The 27647-nt window shown below is 38.2% G+C and overlaps 2 protein-coding genes across 2 annotated transcripts; one reads left to right on the forward strand and one right to left on the reverse strand.

Moving 5' to 3' along the window:
• Positions 1–243: 243 nt before the first annotated feature.
• MRPL19 (mitochondrial ribosomal protein L19) lies at positions 244–4057 on the forward strand. The gene is made up of 4 exons (XM_010170298.1): positions 244–359; positions 909–1043; positions 2722–2903; positions 3710–4057. Exons 1-4 carry the CDS (start codon positions 314–316, stop codon positions 3923–3925), a joined length of 579 nt encoding a protein of 192 aa, XP_010168600.1. The 5' UTR covers positions 244–313; the 3' UTR covers positions 3926–4057.
• A 2500-nt stretch (positions 4058–6557) lies between these two features.
• Positions 6558–27260, reverse strand: GCFC2 (GC-rich sequence DNA-binding factor 2; the record flags this gene model as incomplete). Its single annotated transcript, XM_029085530.1, has 17 exons — positions 6558–6672; positions 7030–7154; positions 7787–7933; positions 9992–10058; positions 11199–11275; positions 12461–12582; positions 12843–12996; positions 13444–13643; positions 14429–14541; positions 16139–16217; positions 18019–18142; positions 19120–19306; positions 22216–22331; positions 23670–23755; positions 24786–25004; positions 25661–25838; positions 27151–27260. Coding segments are annotated over 17 exons (2219 nt in total), but the record flags the coding sequence as incomplete, so codon positions are not given.
• Between the last annotated feature and the right edge of the window lie 387 nt (positions 27261–27647).

Below are 27647 nucleotides of genomic sequence, written 5' to 3' on the forward strand. Positions count from 1 at the left end.
TTGGGGGCCCCAGAACTGGACACGGTACTTCAGGTGGGGCCTTAGGAGAGCAAAGTAGATGGGGAGAATCACAGTGTTGGCCACACTTCTCTTGATGTAGCCCAGGATACGACACAGGTCCTGTGTCTGCCTTTGACTTAGACCCTGCAGTCAGCTGTAAGCACATACATTACAGTTTGTGAAATGGAGTTGCAAAATGCTTTTGGTTTACACTTAGAATAAGTTTTGATTTTCTTACAGGTTCTTGAGCCCTGAATTTATACCTCCCAGAGGGAGAACAGATCCTCTTAAATTCTATATAGAAAGAAAGGATATGATACAGAGACGGAAAGTCTTCAACATCCCAGAGTTCTATGTTGGTCAGTAAGAGCACTAGAACTTTCATCATTTCATCAAGGTTTTTTGTTGGGTGGGATGGTAAAAGGGTGTGGTTGGATGTTGTAGATATCATAGAACATCACAGTGTCAGGTATGTCAGATCAACTAGCATGTGTTTCTATACATGCTACTTTGTATTTTAATTTCATATTTATACTCAGTTTCCAGTCTAAGTAGAATACTAATGTGTGTCTTATGTGTTATTTAACTTCAACTTTTTAACTGGCACTTTAGCTTATGGTTTACCAGTAAAGCTCAAGAAAGGAAAAGACATTAGATTATTTGTATTCAGTTTGCATGACAAAGAATAAAAGATAAAGATGAAGAAGCTTCATAGTTAACCTGCAGAATCACTTTAACATATGTTAATTCAGAGCATGTTAGAAGTTCATTGTTTTTATGGCAGTTTTCATGGAAAATAAACCATTTTCAGAATGTGCCTAAATACCTGCACTTTCTCTGACTCTCTTCCCACATTTTGGTACGTATTTACTTGAACAGTGTATTTTTTATTTTTCTTTTTTTGGCAGGCAGCATACTTGCTGTTACTACTGCAGATCCATATGCCAATGACAAAACCAACCGGTTTGTAGGCATCTGCATTCAGAGAGGAGGAAAAGGACTTGGTGCTACCTTTGTCCTTCGGAATGTTATAGAAGACCAAGGTGGGTTTTTCGCTGTGGTAATTATGCTAGAAATGGTAAGCAAAAATGCTGAAATTGTAGATGAAAGGATATCTGGTGCAAAAATTTAGTTTGCAGAGAGGATGACAATAGATCAAAGTGAAATCACGAGTCTACCTACTAGAGGATTGTCCTGGTTTTGCTAGGATAAATTTTCTTCTTAGTAGCTAGAAAGCCCTGTGTTCCGGTTTCAGTAGGAGATTTGTTATGAGAAGAGTGTTGATAAGGTACAAGGACATCATGTTTGGGTAGTTTGCAAGTGCAAAGGACTGGGAAGGGGAAGTGTAGTAATTAGCAAAACCCAGATTTGGCATTTGGATATGCCAGTGAAACTGCAGGTTTAAAACTGTACACACAGAGATGCTGATGTGCCGTATGTTGGAAGGCGTGACCAGCTTAGCAATGTTCTGTCTGTGTACTTAGTGATTTTTAGATCTGTATTCTGAGGAGACTGATTGTGATCCACTATGGTTGTGCTTCTATTTGAGCCTGGGGAGTCTACTGCTAGCCACATAAATACTAGCCCAGTTTGAGCACAGGGTGTTTCATGAATTAAGGCTGTACACATACACTGATTAACAAGCAACAGATTAGCGGAGTTTTGTAATGGGTTCTGTGGTGGTTTTAGCCCGGCCAGCAGCCAAACACCAAACAGCCGCTCACACACCCTCCCCAATGGGACAGGGGAGAGAATCAGAAGGGTAAAAGTGAGGAAACTCATGGGTTGAGATAAAATCTATTTAATAAATGAAATAAAATAATAATTAAAATAATAATGATAGTAACAGTAATAATGGGGTATACAAATGAGTGATGCACAGTGCAGTTGCTCAACACCCACCCCAGACCGTTCCTACCTAGTGATCCCAGAGCAGAGGCAATCCCAAAAATGAAACTGCAATCCCTGCAGAGAGAGCCTGAGCAATCCCAAGATTTCAGGCCCACTCATTAATACACTGAACGTGATGTTACACAACATGGAATATTCTATTGGCATATGCAAATACCAGTTTGGGTTTGGTAATTTACTGCACTCCCCCCAAGTCTCTTCTCCACCTGCAGACTAGCAAAGCATGTGAAGTTGAATGTACTTGATTTTCTTAGTAACAACTAAAAACATCAGTATATTATCAACATTCTTCTCATAATGAATCCCATATTGAAACCGAAACACAGTGCTAGTCTAGCTAATAAGAAGAAAATTAGCTTTATCCTAGTGAAATCAGGACAAGTTCATACTCTGGTTTATGGCAAAATGGGGAGAGATGCAAATACTGATGTTCTGAGAGCAAATATGAAAGAGGTGGGTGCCTCTTTATACACATTACACACAATTTTATATATATATATACACATATATATATATAGTAATAGCCATTGTAACCAAAAGGGAGTAAAGTTTAAAACTCAAGCTTGTCTTCCTCAAATTCAAGCCATTCAACATCTCTCAAGCCATTCTGTTATCAAAAACTTGACTTACAAAAGAAATACGTGTTTGCCTGTGCAGACAAAATGCACCTGCACAATATCTTGTAGTTTTCTGTGTAAGTAAAAAGCAGTTCTTGAATAATAGAGGGATGTATAACATTAAAAAAATATTAATCTGGTGTTAGTATTTCTAATGAATTTGGTTCATTAAACCAGACTTCCTCTCTCTAAGGTGTTGAAGTATGTTATGAACTGTACAATCCTCGAATCCAGGCGATTGAGGTTCTGAAGTTAGAAAAGAGGCTGGATGACAACCTGATGTACCTGCGAGATGCCCTCCCTGAATATAGTACTTTTGATGTGAATATGAAACCTGTGTTTCATTTGGAACATGAAGAAATTCCTGTAAACAAGGTAGGATCCCTTCCAGAGGGGAAGTGGAGGATCACCTGGGTCACTTCCATATCTGACTGGTATCCTGGAAAGCCGTTAAACAGCTCTTTTGCTACATTAGTTACCAGGGTGACAAAAGCGTCCAAAATAAGTACATTTATGCCATGTCCAAAATAAGGCAAATCTTTATGCCATTTCTATAGTGAAAGGATGTTGAGAATATAAATAGTTAATTTAGATCCTTAGTAGTTAATTTAGAAGACATGCAAGAAGGAGTGGTCTCCACATGCCTCTATGTAACACTGTGCAGAGAGGAAAGCTTTTCCATGGAAATGTTACTATTAATGTTGTTACTGCTTTGGGAGTGGCAGGTATCAGGAAAGAAGGTAAGATTGGAAGATCAGCTAAAATCCACATCTCAGAGAAGATCCAGAAACCAGCAGACCCTGTCAAAGGTTGTTGTCTAGTAACTCAGTAACTTACAGCGATCGTTCCTCCCTTTCATGCTGCTTTTCTTTTTCCTTAATGAGGAAGGAGAGTAGAACTGCAAAAGATGAGTTGACTTCACTTTATGTGTCAATTTAAGGACTGTGTAATAAATCAAGGCAGTGTTAATTCAAATGTTTTACAGATACTATGACAACAGTAATGTGGACACAAAAAATTCCTTTTCTAACAATATAAAGTAGTAATTCCTTAACATACTGACAAATTGGTCTGTTTTATTTTCATTCTGTTACAGCAGCAGTTGTGTTAATCTTTTGCTAAGCTCATAATCAAATAATTCTGATTACTTAATTTTTATGTTTTTAATTCTTTCACCCTAGCTGCAGGTACGAATGAAACCTAAACCATGGTCAAAACGGTGGGAAAGGCCAAAATACAATATAAAAGGAATAAAGTTTGAGCTACCTGCAAAAAAAATGAAAGAAGCACAGAAGTGGAACCAGCCATGGCTAGAGTTCGATATGCTGCGAGAATATGATACTTCAAAAATAGAGGAGAAAATCTGGAAAGAAGTGAGTGAAGAGCTTAAAAAATAATAATGGTTTGTGCAGTCTAGGAATTACTGAGAAAAAATTATGTTTACTTTGAATTTACTGTATGGATTATCACTTGTCAAGTTTTGTACATATATAGGCAAAATAAAGTTAACCTTTCCAGGAAATTTCAAAGTGCACAAATTTTTGTGGATGAATGCTAAACTTCTATTCCTGAAAACAGCCCCTCCTTTCTCTGAGGAGTGTAATGCGACCTTCACCCCTTCTCCAGAAATGAGAAGCCTCCTTTTTAAAAAATAACAATAGGGATTTGCATCACCCATGAAAGTTAGTTATAGTGTGATTTGCAAATAGTTCCATTACTTCTCTCTTTACAGACCAGGTAGTGGCCAGTTGTGGAACTGCTTGACTGATAACTTCAGGCTGTAGCAGGGAAGCAGCCACTTGCAGTTAAGTGCTGGTTAGTTTTATCATTTAAAAAAAAATAAAAATAAAAAAAGTTCCTGATCATAGAATCATTGAGGTTGAAAAAGACCTTAGAGATCACCGAGTCCAACCATAAACCCAACACTGCCAAGTCCACCACTAAACCATATCCCTCAGCACCACATCTACATGTATTTTAAATACCTCCAGGGATGGGGACTCAACTGCTTCCCTGGGCAACCTGCTCTGATGCTTCCTAAGCCTTTCAGTGCAGAAATTCTTCCTCATATCCAATCAAGGCTGTTTCCTTGTCCTATCACTTGTTACTTGGGAGAAAAGACCAACCCCCACCTCCCTACAACCTTTCAGGGAGTTGTAGAGAGCAGTAAGGTCTCCCCTCAGCCTCCTTTTCTCCAGACTAAACAACCCCAGTTCCCTCAGCCGCTCCTCATCACACTTGTGCTCCAGGCCCTTCACCAGCTTTGTTGCCCCTCTCTGGACACAAGGTCTTGGAGACAATAATACTAACTGCCAACAGAGCAGCAAATACAAATGCTTTGAAATTAGTTGTAAAGATCTGAGCCCATCTGTTGAAGCCAAATCATGTGAATCAGTGTAAGGTTCATGATGACTTACAAAGTGCCAGAGTAGGTTCTCAAAACTGGGACAGCTGGTTTTATAAAACTGTATTTCCAGAGTAGAGACACACAGAGGTTCTGAGCTCAGGTGTTAACTGACTCCCCATGCTTACAAGTAATCTTTCTTCCAGAAAGAAAGATCTGCAGAGCTAAACTGTGAGAGAACATCTGTTATATAATAGCCCAAGGCTGGTTGCTTCAGGGGACACCTTTAGCCAGGATGAGACAAAGTAGAACAAGAGAAAAGCAATGAGATCATGAGCTTGTGTTATTGCTGATCAGCTACTGCCTTTTTGTTGGCATTCTGACAGGAAATGCAGTAAAAAAAATCACCATTACCAACAGGATTTGCAACATAGCTCTTCACTGCTGGAGGTAATGAAGGATAATGGTGGCTGAGGTTTTTTCATACTTCTAATAATATTCTCATCACATGTTAAAGAATTGAACTGTAGGAATCATTAACACCACAAAATATTTTTATTTTAAAAATAAAACAATTCATTTAAAAGTAATCTTTTGTCTTAAACACTAATCAAAGCTATTTACAATTAAAATATTTTACAAAAATATATTTTTAACTTAAAAAAAATATAAAAGAAATCGTAGGGATTAAGTCTGCAAGAGTGAAAATTCTAGTCCCAGAAGATTCTGGGGAAATACAGTCAGAAGGAAACATACAGAGTCGGTGATGCACTAGTTTCTACAAAAAAGCATCCTTGTTATTCTGTAACAGTATTTTTTTGCAAATACACAAAGTTATAAAGCATTAGAAATCTAGGAAGGGTATGATGAATTAAGGTTCAGTAGATCTTACTGGGAAGCAAAAGGAAGGCTTTCCTAGAGTTTCCGTTACTAGAAAGTAACCAAAGTTGTTCTTGTGCTTCTCACCATCGAGATGTCTGTTATTAAAAGCCGGATAAAGCAAGATGTGTGACAAGTCCAGCTCTGCACACACAATCTGTGCCACCCAAGTACAAAACTCCCGCGCACATCAGACACTAACTTCACTGCATCTTCTCTTCCCCAGACATGCTCCTGTGCAGCTCTTACCTCACTGAACCCATGTTTCCCATCAATAAAAATTCATCAAACTCCTTCCCTGCACACTGACTTCTTGTTTCTGTACCAGGGTTAAAACCCCTGCAGCATTGTGAGTTTTTTCACTAGGAATGGCTTAACAATAACTACCAAAGCTCACTGTGCAGCACAAGTTAGAAGAGCTCAAGGACTGCCGAGTTAGGGAGTGATATTTAGCAATTAATACTGCAAACAGCTTGTCTCCTTGCTAGCAGCGATAAACTTTGCAGGCACTCCCTTTCCAGGAATCCTTCCAAAAAGGATAAAGCAATAAAGCATTGACATACATTTTAAAACACCTGAACCATCACTTTACTTTGACACCTGTAACTTCTAAAAAGACTCCTTAACCTCAGAGTAGACGGCAGTAGAAGACACTTGGAAATAAGTCCTGAAGTATTTAACAATAAGACAATGGTTACCACTACATCTTCGAGTAGGCAGGATCCACGAATTAAACCACATATTAGAACTGCTTTAGTGTGAATATCAGACTTGTTTCAGTAATATAAATATTGCTTCAAAAATTTCTATTTCCCAATGATCGATTTAAGGTGTTCAAGTTTGTACTCTTCAATGAAGTCTTCAACAATATGCAGAGCTTTGACTTTCACCAGCAGGAGAAGAACTTCTTTTGTTTCATCACTATAAAATTTAAAAAATAAAGATTGATATAGCAACACATTTATGTACCTGACTTAAGTACACTTTATGTTTTTAATTTTAAAAAGTCATGCATCTCTCCTTGATCCCTTCTCATCAGGTGACCTTGGCTACACTGATCACTAACAGCACCCAACATCGAGTGCCTCCAACGATCACATTAAACTAGAACTGCACAAGCACTCCTTTACATTATGGACTCCACCTTTTGTTTTATGCATGTATGTGAGATCATCATCCTTGAAAGTGTCAAATATATGAGACTTAAGGAATTTAAGAAATATTTAAAACAAAGTATACAAGGATGTACTTGAATCCCAAGGAAACTTTATCTATTACCTGTGGTTGTTCTTGTGCAGCAAACGGGCACACTGCAGCAAGTGCTGACAGAAGTTCAGTAACTCAGGGAGAGTGGAACCACTTTTAAGATCTTGGAACCATCTTTCCGGGAAGCACGAAACCACCTGTTCACCCACAGGATATTTGGAAAAAGTTTAAAAAGAAAAGTCTTTCAATATAACCAAGTCACATCACTTCTGACTGTCACGTTTTGGAAAGTTCAGTCATTATTAGTAGTGTGTTTTTTCTCTGAAATCAAGATTAATTATCATAGAATGACAGAATGGTTTGGGTTGGAAGGGGCCTTAAGGATCATCCAGTTCCAACTCCCCTGCCATCAGCAGGGACACCTTCCACTAGATCAGGTTGCTCATCCAACCAGGTCTTGAACAATTACGGGGAAGGGGCATTCACAGCTTCTCTGGGCAACCTGTGCCAGTGTCTCACCATCCTCACACGAAAGAATTTCTTCCTCATATCTCATCTCAATCTACCCTCTTCCAGTTTAAAGCCATTGTTATCCTTACAAGTAGTTATTCTTAAGAAGCTATGACCCAGTATTTGCTCTAAAATGCTTTTATGCAACAAGGTCATTAAAAAAATTAAATTTAAAAAATTTAAATGTTTAAATTTCAAAATTTTAAAATATTTAACCTTCAGTTTTGACCCCTCTTCATGGGGAAAAAAAAAAAAAAAAAAGAGAGAGAAAAACCTGTTAGCAAAAACACTCCCTTCCGATGTACATATTATCTTTTACCTTATTACACTTTTCTATATTATCTGGCCCTGGTGGTGTGTTTAAGAGGTTCAGAAGAAGGTAACGATTCAGCAGCTTCCTCAGTCCCAAATCACGGACTGTATCTTCTTGTACAATCCCGTCCCAAAGAAGAACATTGGAGAGCAGCTGCAGTAATGAGGAAACAGAGAATATGTATATTTGGTGGCTGGAGGTGTGCTAATACATAATATTACAAGTTTTATGTAAGAAAAAAATTATAAGATTATGTCCATCCAATTTGAGTCCTCAATACTCAGGATTCACACTCTCCAAACCTACTGTCAGTTAGCTACTAATGAGCTGCACATAGTCAATGATCTTATCAAGTAGGATAATTAAATTTACATGTGCAGATGAACTGTACCCTAATATGTGTATATATGACCTCTTAAAGTTAGAAAGGACATTTTACCCTTCTAATAGGTTAAGAATTTGCTGAGGCCCCAGTACAGAAGACAACTGTCCTTTACTCTTAACAGAAGAGCTAGCAGTCCAATCTGAAAGCGTGAAAAAAGGCAAGAGTATTTAAGACACTCCCCTTACAAGAAATACAGACCAAGAACAAATGGCATCCAATTCTAAGCAAACCTTTAGAGAATTCAAGACAGAAGTAAAAAATAAATTCCTACATCTGCTCAGAGCAAGACCACTTGCAGACCCTGACAACATCAGGGAGGTTGGTAGCCACAGTTCAGAGCAGCACAAAGATTTTTTTGGTTTTGATCTCAGTAGTTTTAGGTTACCAGGGTACAAATAGTGAAATTCCATCACCTGTACTTTTGCCTTAGAAGAGCTCCTGGCTCACTTCCCACCCAAGTCAATTAGTATTCTTCCACACAATTTCTAGGCATGGTTTAGAGGCCACAGCAGTACTGTGAAGATTGCAACCTCCACTGAGAGCCAGGGTTTAACAGCATGAATGGGGGGGCTGCTCAATGGCAGCGAGTCTCAGTGACAGAGAACAGTCTCGAGCACAGGTGAGTTATACTAGTTTCAATAGGAAGGAGGTCCTAAGAGTTTAAACACAGATGGGTTGCAGTACTATTTACCCTGGGGTGATTGAATTGACACCTCCACTCAGAAAAAATGGTGTGACAACTAGTTAACAGACACACTGTCCTGGTTTTTGCTAGGATAGGGTTAATTTTCTTCTCAGTAGCTAGAAAGCACTGTGGTTTCAGTGGAGATTTTTACGAGAACAATGTTGATAACAGACAAGGACACTGAGCTCGGGCAGTTTCCAAGAAGAGAGGGCTGGAAGGGGAGGGGAGAAAAGTGTAGTAGTTAGTAAAACCCAGAACTGACAGTTGGATGTGCCAATAAGATATTCCAGATCATAACACGTCATGTTCAGTATATTAACTGGGATTGACCAGAAAGGGGGTGGGGGGGGATTCTCTCAGGAATCGCTTGGGATCATTTTTTCCGGGATTGCGATTTCAAGGTTCCTTTTCGCTCCTCCAGGATCATTATCAGTGGGTGGTGAGCAACTGTACTCTGCATCACTCAATCAAATTATGACTGCTTTATTATTGATACTGCAAGCCAAATATTAAGATTTGACCTGATCTGCAGAGGGTTAGGAGCCATAAGCTAAATTGTGCTATTAATTCTGTGCTATACTACTTATAAAATTGTACTACACTGATTCCGATTATAAAAATCCTGAGCTACTCTGACCATAAAATGCTACGTTATACTGATAAAAAAAATTATGTTTAAAAAAAATAAAGCTTTAATTGTACCTACAACTTAGTGTCATCATCATTCTGCCCAGGATGCCCAAATGAACCTGTCTGTGCTGGTAGCACTGGGTGACAACCTGTTAGCAGAGTGGCAGTGACTCACTAACATGATGTAAGGCCACCAGGCCTGGCTGACCCACTCAAGTTTAAAAAAATGAACCAGGAGGAACAGATGGTCAGATCAAAGTCTCATGCAGAAGACATACCAGTTGGGTAACCACATATAAAGTGTTAATTTATAGTTCATTCTTAAATCATCACATGCAGCTTGCACATAGAACACATCCTTCACTGAGAAAAACGATTATCCATCCTAATAAAAATGTATTAATCTCCTAGGAATCAGACTAGCCTGAAGATTTATTTCCTGACTGGCTACAAAATATATTTTCACTAAAATGAATTTCAAATTAAAAAAAAACAGGTATATTTTCTCTACCTTAACAGCTGACCAAAATCGTCTTTCTTGAAATTTTGAACACAGTGATGATTTGTCTTCCACAGCACTGGTCATGGAAAGGAGGAAAAAAGTAAAATAAGGATTAACCTTTTGTTTGCTTTTAAACAACAATAAACAGACATTTTATCTCTTAGATTCTGATGAATGTTAATTCTGCAATTCTTTCAGCAGTGACAGCCTCAACCAGAATGAAGGTCTGGGGAAACAGCTGTCAATTTGAACCCATTATAATGAAATTTCTACAGAATAATTCCAAATAAAATTAGCAACTGGAAATACCTGTGTCTACAATTCACCAGTTCAGCTCAAAACAACACTGCTTAAAAACAAACACCCTAGGGCAGCTTTAGCAAAGCTTTTCTCCTAGCTGCATCTTAACCCCACACCTCCCAGACTCCTACTCATTCCCATCTGGGGTTGTTTAGTCTGGAGAAGAGAAGGCTTAGAGGTGACCTCATCACTCTCTTCAACTACCTGAAGGGAGGTTATAGCCAGGTGGGGGTTGGTCTCTTCTCCCAGGCAACCAACAATAGGACAAGGGGGCATGGGCTCAAGCTCTGCCAGGGGAGGTTTAGGTTAGATGTTAGGAAGAAATTCTTTACAGAGAGGGTAATCAGGCACTGGAACGGCCTACCCAGAGAGGTGGTGGATTCACCATCCCTGGAGGTTTTTAAAAAGAGATTGGACGTGGCCCTTAGTGCCATGATATAGTAATTGGAGTTGGATCAGGGGTTGGACTTGATGATCTTGGAGGTCTTTTCCAACCCAATCTATTCTATGATTCTATCTTTGAAATAGTGTCCAATAGTAGCCATCAGCAACACAAACCCTGTTTTAGGAATGAGGGCAGGAATTGGGACACACACACACACAACACCTTATGACCTAAACTAACAGAGGCTCTCAGATATAAGTTGTTATGCTAAAACCAAACTGTGGATCTCATACTGGAAAGCTTTTGGTTACTAGAGCAAAAAAGCTTTAAGTCAGTGGAGTTACTGTTATTAGAAAGAGTTCAGAAACAGGAATAAGGCTTCATAACCTTTCCCATAATTAAACAGTAGAAGGCAAGTTTATCCCATTAACTGTTAGTGGATGTCTACAGTATTTCATCTACATCAGTGAGGGAGAAGGGTAGAGGAATTTAAAAAAAATAAAGTTTAAGAGAGCCCCAGAGTCAGCACACCTTTTAGGATACAGAGGAATAAACACATCTTCCTCTATGGATTTCTTCATTCTTAGGACAACCATTTTCAACAAATCCTGTTAAAAAATAATTATTAATGTGTTAAGAACACAATAAGACTTCATCTTCCATTTGTAACAGCTTCAATGGTCATTTTGTTCTTCTGTAATATACTAATTAGAGCTAGGTACAGCTGCCACTTTTTTAATACACACTGAGATCATTAATACATTAAAAACAGTAGACAAATCACAGCTGTAATCATCTATAGGGTTAACCTAGAGGATTTTTTTTTTTTTAAGATTAAGTTATATCCCTAAGTGACAACTTGTTTTAAATGTTAATTTGAAAGGCAGTAGGAAAACTGTATAGATTAACAACAAAGTAAGTTACATACATAGGATCTCCATAAAAAGCTGTGAAATTCTATGTAAAAAAATAATCACCACAGCTAGGATAGTAAGGTTTTTTAGGCAACATGTTTTTAGGTGCCACAGATGCCACCTATCTTTTTTTTAAGATTATTTATTTATTTAAAGTTCTGGTTTACCTTTCTTTCTGTATAAACAGTACCTTGGCTTAAGTCAGTTGTACCACTTGACTTCAAGTCATGGTTTCAAATCAGCAATGGAAGGCTCAGTTGGAAGGCATAAACATTTTCTTAAAAATATTTTTTTTCATACTCAGAGTCCAAACATCCACCCATTTCATCAGTTTTATACTAGATAAATCTCCAGATTTACATCAGAATAAAACTGGAATCAGGCTGAAGAAGGGCATACTAGGGTGACTGCGTATAAAAGTAATTCTTAAAGATTCCTAAGATTACAAAAGTAGTTTTTCTCCTAGCCAATTAACCTTTGGGGATTTTTAAATTATAAAATTCTAGATTTACTTTATGAATAAAAGCTTAAAGAGTTGATCACTGAAGTATTACTAGCATTCAAAGCTCAAATTTTGAAAGATAGTTAAAGGCAAATCTAAATTTTAATCACTGTTATTGCAGTGAAGCAAGATTAGATCTGTGATCAGACTCTCGATAGGTACAGGCAGAATTTTTCTAGGAACAGGAGCCAATTTCTGCCTCAAGAGTGTGCCATCTGCCATCATCTTCAATAATGAGAGCATCAGAGAGTTTAACTGTTAAATTTTACATCATATAAAGTGACAAAACAAACAAGTAATCAGAACTGACCAACTTCAGGACAATGTTCTAAGTGCCCGTAGAAGCACATACAGAAACCACACACAGGAGCTTTTACCTCTTTTGCTCGACTGGATTCATTTTTGGAAAGGATTTGTTTTCCAAAGATGTTATTGCAAAGCTGTACAAGGTTCTTTGTCTGAGAAGTTGATAAAGGATCCCACATGTTCTTTACAAATGCTGAGGGGAGAAAAAAAAATTTAAAAGATTAATTTATTTCATTCAAGATACTCAAGTGGTTATCCACTCTAGTTTCAAGGCATTGCAGTGTAGCAGAACTAAACATACAGAAAGCACTTACAATAATCCACTCTATGGACTAGGTAACCACTGCATCTTGGAGCACAATCATATACCTAACATTATTTGATAGCCATTGCTTTTATTTAAGGTTTGATTGCCTAGCTGCAGTGAACAGTTCCAAGACAATCTTACAATACCTGTAATTTTTGGAAGAATAGTTTTTTCAATCACTCTAGGCAAAACTTCTAGATCAGGATCATCATCCCTTTTTGTTTCAGATACATTTTTGGTGTCACTGAATTCCTCTAGAGCTCTGAACCAGGGCATCTCTTCCAAATCCTTTAAGTTCTGCTGAAAAATCATTCCTGTTAGTTGTTCAGTTGGTCAGGACTGAGAGAAAAGCTTCATGCAAAAATACATTCAATGAAAACACAAAAGATTCTCAATTTCAGATCCCCACTCATCACTGAGGAGACCAAAACAGCCAGTCAGGAAAACTAGATTTAAAGCTAGAATTTAAAGGATGGGATTGTCAAAATGTCTTCAAAGAACTCAGGAGAACTCTGCTCAGACATACTTTGAGCTGCCAGAAATACCCACAGGTACCACTGATTAATAAATTGAATAAGGCAGAAAAGGGCTGTCCACAAAGATGGGACTGTCCAGAAACACAATAGGCTTTAATGACTATAACCTACTGCTTCAGTGTAACACCCAGAAGCACAGGGGCCACTGGTGTATTAATACACAAACACACATATAATTTTTGAAGAAAACAAAGTCAGCTGATGCACCTACCTCAAGAGGATTCCAGTTTATTAACTGAACTCTGATCAATGGATTCAATAGCTTAGGCAGGCAGAAACTGATATAAGCATCACAGTAAGAGTCAGAAAACTTCTCTTTCCATTCCTGGAATTTCAACAGGATTTTTCTGATGTCACAAAAATCTGTATGTACATCTTCAAAGATTTTCCTACTATCCTCTAAAATGTTATCTATGGATAATATTAATTGGGAATAAAAAGAAACAATCACAGAACTTATTGAGGCACAAGCTGAAGAGTTGATGCATTTATAGAACGTAAGGAATAACTGAATTATAATTGCATTTGTCATTTATCTTTGACACAACTGACACTGAAACAGGTTTTAAAACCAGCTCCCTGGAAAACCCAGTTTCAGAAAAAATTACTGTCAGAAGACCAAAAAAAGGCAAGTTTTGTCATGAACTATTCCACATATTTACACAACCAAATTGTTTCAAACTTTATACCACAGTGATAAAATTTCAGACATGAAAACCCTTCTCCTGTTACCTGGAGAAAAGTTATTAAGCCTTCCAGTTATTAAGGTCCCTTCCAATCCCTAATATTCTGCGATTCTGTGATTCTGTGTGATTTCTGCTCTTCATCCATTCATTCAAGAAAATGAAAACACCAGCTTTTGATTCACTCTAAGGTCAGAAAACTAATTGATTATACAAAATGCATTGTAGCCTTGCACTGAGCACCGTCAGAGCAGCTTTGGCACAATCTAGAAGAGATTACTTCCAGTTGAAACAGTCACGTGGAATGCCACCACACCAAAACTCATACCAAAAGAAATCTACAACCATATACCCAAATCATTAGTCTGAATGTCTGAATGCATTTCTTTTCTACAGTGTGTAATGAAGAATATGTGTCTCACAAATGAAGTATCTCTTCACCTTTCAGGAAAAAAAATAAAACCATCAGAAAGACACTGTGTTCTAGGACATCATAGTAAGACTGTCACCAACCTTTGCTCTTCTGGAACTCGGTCACCTCTGTCAGGGCCAGTTCATCATCACTCGACATGCCCTCATGGTGATCACCTTCTCCTGAACGCTCTCTCATTTGCCGCCTGCAAGTCCTGTGTTTTGGAACAAACTCAGATGAGTTATTCCCCCCACACATGCAGAAGGAAGTTTAATTAAAAATAATCTGACATCAAAAAACGTGCTAAAAGTTGTGAGAGTAACAACCTAAGGAAATGCAATCAGGGACCAACAGTAATTATGCAGTTGTTATTTTTATAGTTGTCTGTATGAGATACAGTTAAAAGATCAAATCAAAGATGAATATTGTAGATTTCATTTAAATGTGGACATTGTTAAAGGGTGGTAAACTAAGCTGTAGAAGACTGAAAATTTAATCTAGTTAAAATTACAGCACTGCTGCAACATCTATAACAGTCTCTTTCAGTGAACTTTTTATTATGGTGTATGTCAGCTTTAATGGAAGTTATGGGTAGTTACAGTTATGATTAAGAAGATAATATTTTCTTTTCTAAACACTATTTTATTCTGATTCATATTCAAGGTCAGCCTGGACAGAGCTCTCAGCAACCTGAACTAGCTGAAGATGTCCCTGCTTACTGCAGGGGGGTTGGACTAAATGACTTTAAAGGTCTCTTCCAACCCAAACCATCCTAAGATTCTATGTAAGAGTAAGGACACAGAACCTGTGGAGAAGGAGGAGCTCTGGGAACTGACATAACAGAGGTTAGAGCAATGTCTCTGGTCTCCCCTATGAACCATGTAATAACCTTCACTTCACCTCAGTCATGCTGCTGAGGCTAGTAACTCATCCCACCTGGAAGTCTAAACATCTAGCATGGTACTGGACGCTGTCCCTGACCATTTCAGTGTATAGTGAACTACTGAGCATCTAATTTCTGGATTACGTGTGCAACAACCCACAGAAAAATTGTGACAGTACCCAAGTGCCAGTTGGGCTGCAAAATCAATAGCTTGCATCTCTGCCACAGGAATATGATGTATGATATGGAAGTGATATTGCCTAAATACTTTTATACGGTTATTTACATCAATTAGCATTAAAGGTTATCTGCTTCAAGTGGAAGTTCTTATTATAACATTTTTCAAGCATTAAAATTCTTGCTGCTTCAAAGCATGGTTACGAGCTGAGGCACCAATGCAACTGAAAAAACTTTCAAAGCTCCCTATAACTTTGGAAAAAAAAAAAAATCAGTAGCAGTCTCTGAACACTGTAATATCCAAACTGCAGTATCTGGCCTACACTGATAGCAGGGGAGGGGTTAGATACTGCTTTGCTTCACTCACTGCCACCACCACCCCCAGCAGCAACAATACTGCCTCACTTTTTTGCTATCAATGCAATAATACAAAAATATTTTTCTACATAAGGTCATAATTTTATTTATTACAATAGGACAGAAAAAGCTTCTGTCATATAGTTTTCTGAAGAGCCTCACTTAAGACTTGTTAATTAAGATCTATTAGCATTCAGATTCAAATCAACATGAAGAGAATGTCATTAACAAATAGATGGTTTCCAAGTACTTTGAGTTCAAGTGAATACTTTTATTTTCTTTTGTATTATCTCATTTAGCAATCCTGCAGGTTTACATTCATCACTGCATAAATGACAGAAAGCCAGTGTACAGCACATTTATCACAGTTAAGTGTACTATACATAACACCTACCTTCGATTTTCACACATTTCCAGAAGCTTTGTCTTCTCATCACCTTCCAAACCACCATCAGCTGGTTTGTCATTCCCACCTATCAAAAGACAGAAACAGCCAAAAATAAAATTGTATGATCTTTAAATTCCTGTTTTCTCAATTAGGAAACACTGATTCTCCTTCTATTGTTCTTCATTTGGAAACCAGTCAAAGAAAAATCAAATCTCCTAATCAAAACTCTACCAGTCTCCAGAGTAATGCACAGTAAATATTACTTGATAACTGCACATAATCAGATGTGGTTGTTCCCTTATAGCAGTTGATGAAAAGGTAAGTTTGATGACACTCCAGTCAACACTCACTGCTTCCCAGTCCTGGAAAAGGAAGTTAGTGGCTTCCACAGCAGCTCCTTAGCAATGTGAAAGGCAAGCACAGGGACCTACCTTCAAAAGTATGACAAAAATGAAATCACAGTAAATTAGAGTAACTTTCAAAGTTTGGTTCCAACGTTGTAATGGAAGCTAAATCCTTGATTTACACTATTCAAAATCATTGCATTTACATTTCAACACTAGTCAACTCCCCACCGACTCCTGTTGTCTGAGTGGCCACTAACTAGGTGACCCCAATTACCCTTACTCTGACTCTTGAGTCCCACACAGAAGTAGAAACTGGAAGTATATTCTAGTTGGGCCATTCATTTGCATCACTGTTAGCTGGCTGATATGTGCACAACATGCCAAAAAGAAAAAAAAAAGCATATTACTACTGAAGTATCATCACAGAAGAAAAAACAGCCTTTCCACTATATTAAGCATCACTATTAGCTGGCTGATATGTGCACAACAGGCCAAAAGGAAAAAAACATACAACTACTGACATATCATAATAGAAGAAAAAACAGCCTTTCCACTATATTAAATACAACTAGGAACATAAGAAGCAATTAAAAGTGTTGTTAAATATCCAAGTACAGTCTCATTTGTAACAAGTTGGAAGTAAAATCATTTTAATGGCAACTATTATGGCACTACCCTTTTCTTCTTAAACCTGCTGTCCGTCTGCTACACCATTTTATAAACTCATACAGGATTAGAGCTTTCTCTAATCAGCAGTTTATCCTGTGCAGTGAGAAGACTGAACCCACGTGATCAGTAGTTACCAGAAACTGGTGCATCTGGCCTCCCTCTGTACCCAGCAGCTCCAAGCATATTGTTTTTGGTTTTGTCTAAGCAGTTTTAAAGGGTTTGGTTTTGGAGGTTTGGGTTGGGTTTTTTTAAACAGCAGCAGATAAAGATTGAAGTGGCATATGAACAAATACATCATTGAAAATGTGAGAAAATTGTAATAAATTTTTCTACAACAACTGGAAAAAGACTGTTTTGGTTTAGACAAAACCCTTACACAAAATGGCTTATTTCTTCTTTCTTCATTTCCTTCCCTTTATATGTCACCTCCTAGTTTGAAATCTCCACTCTGAACGCACACAGAGCCTTAAAGACACCCCCACGTAAAAGTGACGTTGCCAAGTAAACACGTTGCTTTTTCATGTATTCACAAAATCACACAGTAAGAGAGACTTCTCCAACTTAAGATCTACTTGAAAATTGACTCAGTTTTCTTTTAAAATATTGATAGGAAATTGCTGAGTTTAATAAATAAAAATTGAGGAAGTATTTTGTCGTGTTATCTTCACTATCAAACCAGGGAAAAATAGCATCATGGGCTTTACTGTGGTAAGGATTCCAGTCGAGGTACAGTGCAACACACCTACTGACAATGGAAAGGGGAAAGGAGATCAAAGGTGAAAATTAAAAGCTTCATCCAAAAGTAACTGTATATTTCTGCTCAAAGAGTGAATGTTTCAATAAGAAAATAACTTCTAACTTCATACTAACTTGTCAGATGTTGAATATAAGCAGATTCGTTTTTCAGCTCATCTTGCCTTCGTTTCAATACTTTCATGGCTCGTTGCTGGAGAAGTACATGGACAGCCAATTCTAGATCATTAATATATTTCAGCTGAAATACAGTAAACAGTAATCAGGTTTTCAATTAATTAAAATCCCAAAAGAATTAACAAAAAACAGTTTCCATGGTTTTTCACTATAGCTGTGAAATTATAACCACAGTATCAGATTGAAAAGTAGTTTCCTGGTCACTGGAGGTTTTCAGACTTTTTAGTAAGGCTGAAAAACACAAACTAAATGCCAGTTGCTCATCACAGGACTAGCTCAGACTTCATACAAAAGGGCTCAACAGTACACTACTGGTGCACTTAGTTTGCTTTCTGTTTGCTTTTCAGCCACTAGCCATTAAAGCAAATGTACTCATTAACTAACAGTTGTTCTCTTTAAAGTTACATAAATTCACAATTGCAATGCAATTAAGTGACATAAATTAGATTTGATAGCACTATCTATAGAGGGTAACAGCAGTTTACTTTCACTGAGGCCAAACTTCAGGCAGCTCCTCCCCTTCTCCCAGTCTTTGTTTTTTTTAAATACACAAGGTTTGTAGTTCAGATGCAGCTGATAACGTAAACAAGTTCTCACAGAGCTCTGCTAACTCAATCCCAACTCAAACCCAACATGAAATCTTTACTACGTCTGTTATGTAGGAACAGATAACCCTGAATAAAGACATTTTGAGATCCCAAAAGTGAATTTAGGCATCACCTCTCACTCAACTTCAGTGTACTCTGGTTACTAGACCTGCAGAAAACTCCCTCCAATAACATTTTGTTTTCATCCAGGAGAATCTAGGTGAGATCACAGCTCAAGTCAGTATACCTATACTAGCCTGATCATCACTTCAGGTGAGGGTTGATTTGTTTTCCCTATATTTTGTTTCCTGTTACACTAAAATTTCTGATAGAACTGATTTTTAACCGAGTGCTGTCCCTCATCATTTCCAAACAAAAGTCCCTCATCGTTCACTGACAGAATGCACCTTTATCGTCTAAAGAAAAAAAAAAAGGAAGAGAAAAATATACATACCTTTTCATTCAAGCAGTTTATCAAGTTTTCTACATATATTTTCATGGCCCTGTAGAATTTGTAATTCAGAGCTGCATCCGAAGACTTCTCTAACTCCTGGACAGTCATCTTCGAACTTTCAATGTCTTCCATGTATTTTTCATACTCCCTCTGGTGGACACTGTGCACATCTTGTAACGATGCGATCCTGAAAAAGAGAAACCCAGACAACTAAAGCCATGGCCAAGTTAACAGCTGATACATTTCACATTGGGGTGCATCAAGAAGAGTGTGACCAGAATGTCAAGAGAGGTTCTCCTCCCCCTCTACTCTGCCCTGGTGAGGCCACATCTGGAATATTGTATCCAGTTATGGGCTCCCCAGTTCAAGAAGGACAGGGAACTGCTTGAGAGAGTCCAGAAGAGGCTACAAAGATGATTAAGGGGCTGCAGCATCTTTCTTATGAGGAAAGGCTGAGAGAGCTGGGTCTGTTTAGCCTGGAGAAGAGGAGACTGAGATGGGACCTCATTAATGTTTATAAATATGTAAAGGGCAGGTGTCAAGAGGATGGGGCCAGATTCTTTTCAGTGGTGACCAGCGATAGGACAAAGGGCAATGGGCACAAGCTGGAACACAGGAGGTTCTGCTTAAACATGAGGAAAAACTGCTTTAGTGTGAGGGTGATGGAGCACTGGGACAGTCTGCCCAGAGAGGCTGGGGGGGCTCCATCTCTGGAGATGTTCAAAACCTGCCTGGATGCTTTATTGTGCAACCTGCTTTGGCAGGGGGGTTAGACTAGATAATCTCCAGAGGTCCCTTCCAACCCCCACCACTCTGTGATTCTCTGAAAATATTTTTCCCATTATAATCACATACAAAATCTTTGCCTGTGCTAATAATAGTACTTGCATTTGAGCTAAGAAGCGTTGAAAGACTGATCCATGCAAACATTTGCAGAAGCATAGGGTGTGGACAAGCATCATGCTTTGGAGACTGAAGTGTCACTTACATAGTGCTAGTTTTGAAAGCACCACTAATATTTTCCCTAGCTTCCTGAATACACCACACTCCCCAAAACCATAAAAAGACAAATTTTGTGATACCACATTAAATGGATTCTACCCATATAATCTGGGGAAAACCACAGCTCACGTCAGCATGGCCATACAAGTTTGATGTAAGTTGCATGGACAGCAGTACCTGTAAACATTCATCATGTGCTCACTCCTAAATACAAACCGAAGACTCTTGCTGCTAGTAAGTGGTAAAACTCAGGAACCTACATCTACAGCTGTCACTATCAGGTAGATAGCACTGAAATATTTACATATATTACAACTCTGCTTCCTCTTCCTCCCCCCTCCCCCCCGCCCCTTTCCTCCTTACATATTCCCAAGTGACTGCTCAGCTTGAGCAGGCCTGCAACAGAATCAAGAAACAGACTTATTTCACTTCCCTGAAGTAAGAAACAGAAAATAATTGAATAAGTTATTCTCTACTGTGCTAGAAGTTAAAAAGAGCTTTTTCAGCATTTAGCATATTAAACACACCCATAAATTTTACATCAAACAGGTTCCCCCTCCCCTTCTTGCTATTTTCCAGATGGGTTTCCTACTCTTGATAGCTTTATTCTCATTTTTCTTCTTTGATTCTGTACAGAAAGTCCTACTTCATTTCACAGAATCATAGAATAGATTGGGTTGGAAAAGACCTCCAAGATCATCAAGTCCAACCCCTGATCCAACTCCAATTACTATATCATGGCACTAAGGGCCACGTCCAATCTCTTTTTAAAAACCTCCAGGGATGGTGAATCCACCACCTCTCTGGGTAGGGCGTTCCAGTGCCTGATTACCCTTTCTGTAAAGAATTTCTTCCTCACATCCAACCTAAACCTCCCCTGGCAGAGCTTGAGCCCATGCCCCCTTGTCCTATTGTTGGTTGCCTGGGAGAAGAGACCAACCCCCACCTGGCTATAACCTCCCTTCAGGTAGTTGAAGAGAGTGATGAGGTCACCTCTAAGCCTTCTCTTCTCCAGACTAAACAACCCCAGCTCCCTCAGCCTCTCCTCATAGGACTTGTGCTCAAGTCCCTTCACCAGCCTCGTTGCTCTTCTCTGGACCCGCTCCAGCACTTCAATGTCCTTCCTGAACTGAGGGGCCCAGAGCTGAACACAGTACTCAAGGTGTGGCCTCAATAACGCAGAGTACAGGGGAAGGATCACTTTCCTGCTCCTGCTGGCCAAACTTATTTAACTCATTCCTTTCAGGTGATTATGGCAAAGAAAGCATATGATTCCACAAAAGCATTCAGTCCAATTTAGTTGCAATTTTTTAAACAAACAGGTCAGTGATGCTGTGTACAAAGCAAAGTGTATAGAGAGAGCTTGGTCCAAATCCATAACACATATTTATGCTTCAGCTCTATAATGTCACTTGTCTAAACTTATCTGAACAGCTGCTTCTCAGTGCTCTGAGAGATGACAGGGGTGGCTTACCTTAGAATGCCTGACCCCAGCTGTCCTTCTCACACACCCTCTTGGAGGTTCCCACCACCATCCCAGGACACTTCAGCTGCCCATACAGCAGCTGAACTGCTAAAGAAAAGTCACAGCCTGGAACCTGACTAAAGAAAAAAATCAAGGCAGGTTCCAGTTTGCCTAAACAGGCTGTAGAGAATTTACTGCTGCTTTAGGAAACACTGAGCTATTTTTTCAGCTGGTGTAAGAACCACAAGAGGGCTGGGATTGCCAGCTCCATCTGCCCTGGCTGCAGTTTTGCTTGCTGGGCAAACATAACATTGAACCAACACTCCTGTCAAAAACTACTAGCAAGAATAAAAAGCTGCTGCCTTTTGGATGAACTTGCTCTCTAAAGTACTAGCTGACAAAACACTCTAGATACATCCAAATGCTCCCCTACAATAAAACATTGCCAGGTAAAGTTAAAAATTTGTAGTACTCTACTGGACACCATAACAGGCGTATTACAAATAAAATAACAACCCAAAAATCCTCCAATACTCTGGAAAAAGAATAAGATTTCAAAGCTGTCATCTCTCATTCCGTCACAAAAACTCAGACAACTCAGAAGTTAAGTTTGTAAGAGCAGGATTTACCTTTCAGTCAGTCGCTTCTTCACAATTTCCAAGTTGACAGGTGGTAGAGGAACAGAGGGATCAAACTTTGGTTTAGCTCGTTGAGATTTATGCAGGGAAGCATGATCGTAAGTTTCCTACAAGAATTTTAAGTGTTAATTTTTAATAAACCATTTACATAAGTTTTCCCTCTATATATCAAGAATACCCATCATTCAAACACACAAGGTGTATCTATATATCTATGATATAGATATACAAATTTCAATCATTAAATTAAGTACAGAAAATGTACAGAAAAGTACAACACAAAGGCAAGAAAAACAAAGTACTAAAAAACTGCAAATATATGTTGTTTAAAAACATATAACATAAAAACACATATGACCAGCACAAACTGTCCATAATTTAGGGTACATGGAAGTTGTTGTCTTGGTCTGAAAATATTAATAGCTTTCAATAATACATAATGCTTCTATACTGACAGCTGAGACTTCACTAGTATCAAGATTCTAAATATAAAATGTAGAAATAAACTGCAGCCAAGTGGTGATGGTAATATCTGAGTTTTCTCATATGTTGCTCCTTTAAAACTATTTGAATATATTTATGATAAATTATTTCCCATCTATTAGCCATTTAATATTCTCTTTTCTCATAGTAAATTTCCTGAGTCCTCCCCCACCAATAAATATGAATGCTACCTTCTGGCAAAGCCAGTGGCCAGAAGAGAGATTTTTCACTCTTGACAACTTAGCTTAACTGTAATTATAACTAAAAAAAGGATTCCAATTAATTTTAGCTTATAAATAAAAAGACACTTTGCATTCTAAACCAGTAGAGGTTGGTATATTAAAATATAATCAAAACACAATCGGTTGAAGCAATCAAGTCAATGACTAGCAAGGTCTGCTACTAAAAATTGCTCCAGTTTTGTGAACAGCAGAAATTAACAGTTTTCCAGAAACAAGTATGAGGACTTAAGAACACCAATCATACTGGATTTGAAAATCATCAGCAGAAAGATGTAACCTTCTCCCAGTCCTCTAACTACCCCCATTTAACAGGCAAAAATTTTTACAATTGTCTATTCTGACAAAGATTTGGTTACCCAGATTTTCCTACTCTGATCCAGAGTAGGTGATTCAAGCCAGAAACAAAACTTCCAGCTCATCAGAAGATACACAGTTTATTTCAGAATTTTATTCTCTGCTTTTCACAGTCTTCCATCACATACGGGTACCTGCCTTTGAGGGAGACAACAATACCTTGCTTCTGAACAGTCAGACAGAGATTACAGATGTTTATTATCATCTTCCTATATTTCTAATCATCTCTTCCCTGAAGAATAAGGTTACAACTTCCTAAAAACCTCTCTAATGAGAAGGTGAGAAGGAGATGTGACAGTACTCCAGACAAGCTCTCTTGCCCATGAGCAAAAAGCATCTTACTGTGTTTAGGAAAGCATGTCTCACCTTAGAGAGTTTAACAGCTTTCTTTATTTGCTGTTCTTCCCACTTAATTCGTGCTTCATCTTCACTTGACTCATCACTCACAGCCACTGGAAGTTAAAAGAACCATTATTAGATGCAGTTACATCCTTTATTTTTCCCCTTGCATGTTCTCCTCCCTCTAAAGCAGCAATGGTTCTCCCAGCCATTACTGGGAAGTGATACACACAAAAAACTGCAGAGCAAAAACCTGCGGATGGAGGACTTCCAAACTGAAAGGCAAGGAAGGCTTGGAAATGGCCAGTGGGATTTGCAGAATTCGTATCAATATTAATTTCCCCAACATACTCTTTCTCAGACAAACACGACTGCAGTATGAGGGGCACAAGCATCTCATTTTCATACCTCAAAGCAAAGCTGTGTATATAATACATGTAAATAAAAGTACAGACTATAAGACAGCAAGTGATGTTATACACAGCAAATCCTTGAGTGTTTCAAAATGTACACTCTACTATAGACACAAAAATATCTCATTAGCATTAATTAGAACTGCAGAATCTGCTCGTAGTTATGCATTCCTTATAACCTTTATTCAAATAAAGTAAACGAGTACTTCATAAACAAAAACTATAAGCAGCTATAAGAATATAAAAGCAATGGAAAAGCCAGATGTGCTTTGCATGCAACAGGTTTGTTCACTTCTGAAGGGCTGGGTTGTTGGTTTTTGGGGTTCTATGTTTGTTTGGTTCAGGTTTTTTTTCCTTTTGCAAGAATAGTCATAATGTCAATGCAGGGAGAGCACTCAGAAGACCAGAACAGAAGCAGGAGGCAGGATTTACAGAAACACTACTCACATTAAATGCTCTGCCTCCTATAAGGCAATTGTCTGCAGTCAACAAGGCAAAAAATATTTTTTAAAAGAATGTTTCTCAAAGCATCCTGTACCACCACATTAGTGAGACCTAGAACAGGTTAATGTCCCATATAAACCTCAAGCAACAGCTGTACAGCCTTCTGCCAAGACCCCTGAGGAGCAAAGCCTTGCACTGCACTCACACTTTACTGGACAAGACCCACATTCTTCCAGACATCAGTAAAATAAAGGCACAACCACTGGGAGAAATAACAAACACTCACCCATGTGTTCAGTGATCCTCTGCCTAAGAGTTCTCATTTTAGGAGCAAAACTGAGATTCTTCGTATCAGACTCATCTTCACTCTCAAAGTCACTGCTTTCTCTTCTCCAAGAGACCTGATGACTGTTTGAAACATCCAGGGGAAGATAATCAGCCCGTGTCCTGGCTAAGTGACGTTTCCTCCGAGCAGCTTCAACACAAGCTGCACCGGGGATACCACCTGCATTGAAGTGAAAGAAAATCTAAGCACAAGACTAAAAGCAACACTCTGTATTGTTCCTAATGTCACCCAATATCAATAATCACCACAGTTCAGGACCACTGTACGATTCTGAATATAAGACACGAGATATTTTTCTATTAAGCTTATCATATTGAATATAAGGAGATGGAAAAGCATCCTTAAAATGTGTCTCTCCATCTAAAAACAAAGCTCAGACTTCTTTCTTTTAAATAAATTGCTGTCAGTCTGTCCTTTTTTCCATCTCCCTAAAAGATCTGGGTTACTAAACTCACTTTACAAAGGAATTCAAAGTTTACAAATTAGCACAAATAAGGCTACATTTTAATCTAATGAAGGGAACTCTGTATCATTAAACAGGAATTTTTGGCTGCCTTTCCTCCAAAAGCAGTGTTCATAACCTCAGATCCATTTCCAAAATTAACACAGAAATACAACAAACAACTGCAATTAAAAATATTGGGGAATCATCACTATTCTTTCAGAAGGGTAGCCCTGACTCAGCACAACCAGGATGTCTACACCTTACATGATTTGAGTGGGATTCATCTCACCTATCCTATCACGTACTTCAAACAAAGAATGTTGTAAAATAACTTCCTTTTTTTAAAAAAAAAAAAATCCAGGAAACTAACCTGGTGATAAATCCTTCCTCCTCTGTAGAGAGTTGGATTCATTTTCAGAGTCTGAGCTGTTGTAGTGCTCACTTAGTGAAGAGTAATTTTCATCCCCCTCCTTCTCCTCCTCCTCTTCTTCTTCTTCACAAGTGCCTTTGGTGTTGCCAGTTCTAGGCTTCAACTGACAGATTTCTGTATCAGGGGAAAAATGTAAGATTTATTGTTTCAGTTTCAGCTGCTGAAATCTGATGTGCCATAACTGGTTACCAGTAACTATTTACACCTTGCTGCAGCAAATATTGGTCGCTTATCTATCTCCATCTGTCCTCACCAAAACATGCCAAATCTTCCAACACTCCAAGACAGTAATTTACAAGCCAGTTCTTGTCTTGAATCAATGCATCTGTCCTAATATGTCCTCCTGAGACAGAGAACACATTTACATACACAGAAGCAATGATAATGGCTCCCAGATGACAACTGATTAATATCTGACAGTTCACAGCATGTTTGGATTCATCCTCCTTTACTTTATAAACTGTATTTAGAAAGCACTTTTTTTTAAGCTTTAACAATGAAGGAGTCCTTATTTAAACTATAACGGTTTACGTATGTCTGTCTGTCTTGGCTCCAATTATCTTTGAATTCTTCAAAAACATTGATTTCTCTTCATTTGCCACTAGACGTTTAGTAAATCATCAGATAACTGGAACAACAGAATATGCCACCTGTTATAAAAGTATGAGGTATACTTTTATAAGAGTTACTAAGAAAATTTCCTCTCTCATTTGAATCACAATCTCAAAGGAAATTACTTCTCAATCTAATTTGTTTTTTATCTAACAGTAGCCATTAGGGTGTATCTGTGAATTGAGAGGTGTCGAAATGGAGGGGAAGAAAACTTTTAGACACACTTGTCTGTAAAACACACAAATCCCAAATATCCCAACAGGACACTTACTATAGTTCAATGAGACCAGAAATACCGCCAGAACAATCAAGGCTATTAACTGTAATCAATTAAAATATTCAAATGCTGTAATAGCATGAGGTTTAATAATACAAAGTTTGAGGTTTACAATAAGTTTTATCAAATAAAATCCTACTAAGCTCACATTTTCTCCCAGTGCAAAGACTCAGATTAAACTGCAATCTGATAGCAATGAGCAGTGGATAGTTGCCACACAGTTTAAAAGATATGACACTGAGGTATAAATTTATCAGAAGTTTATTAACTTTGATGTACTACAGGGGTTCTGCATACCCAGGCCTTTTCAAGAACAGCCTCTGAGTTCTGATACTGTTTTACCAAGATCATATGGAAAATAATTTCAGCACAAATAGATTAAAATTATAAACCTATAAATTAACATTATAAGTATAATCTTGGGTTCAATTAACAAGTTTAAAAAAAAAAAATCTAACAGCAGTATTTGTATATCACTCTTCACTTAATATATTTTCACATATGTATTCCATAAAATATTTAACAGAAAAAAGTACTTACTTCTGCTTTCTTCAGTTTCTGTCTGTGCAGGCAGTAGGGTTTTCTTCTTTTGAATTCTAAAGGTTACTTCATTGAAGGACGGCTTTTTAATTTTAAAAAATTCTTCATCACCTATCCAGATAAAACAAAATTATTCTGAGCAACATCAAAAAAGAGAGCTATATATATTCATCTCTATACATGTATTACAGATAAAGGGCATGTAATCTCTCTGTGTGCACAGCGTATTTTTTAAGTTCTGGTTGCATTACATGTAACTAGTTCAGGCAGGAATGACACGCTGGAGGGACGGGATGCCATCCAGAGGGACCTTGACAGGCCTGAGAGGTGGGATCGTGCAAACCTCATGAAGTTCAACAAGGCCAAATGCAAGGTCCTGCACCTGGGTCAGGGCAACCCCAAGCACAAATACAGGCTGGGTGGAGAATGACTGGAGAGCAGCCCTGGGGAAAAGGGCTTCGGGGAGCTGGTGGATAAGAAGCTCAACATGAGCCAGCA

The sequence above is a fragment of the Antrostomus carolinensis genome, unplaced genomic scaffold (assembly GCF_000700745.2).
Source record: "Antrostomus carolinensis isolate BGI_N321 unplaced genomic scaffold, ASM70074v2 scaffold14336, whole genome shotgun sequence".
Taxonomy (NCBI): domain Eukaryota; kingdom Metazoa; phylum Chordata; class Aves; order Caprimulgiformes; family Caprimulgidae; genus Antrostomus; species Antrostomus carolinensis.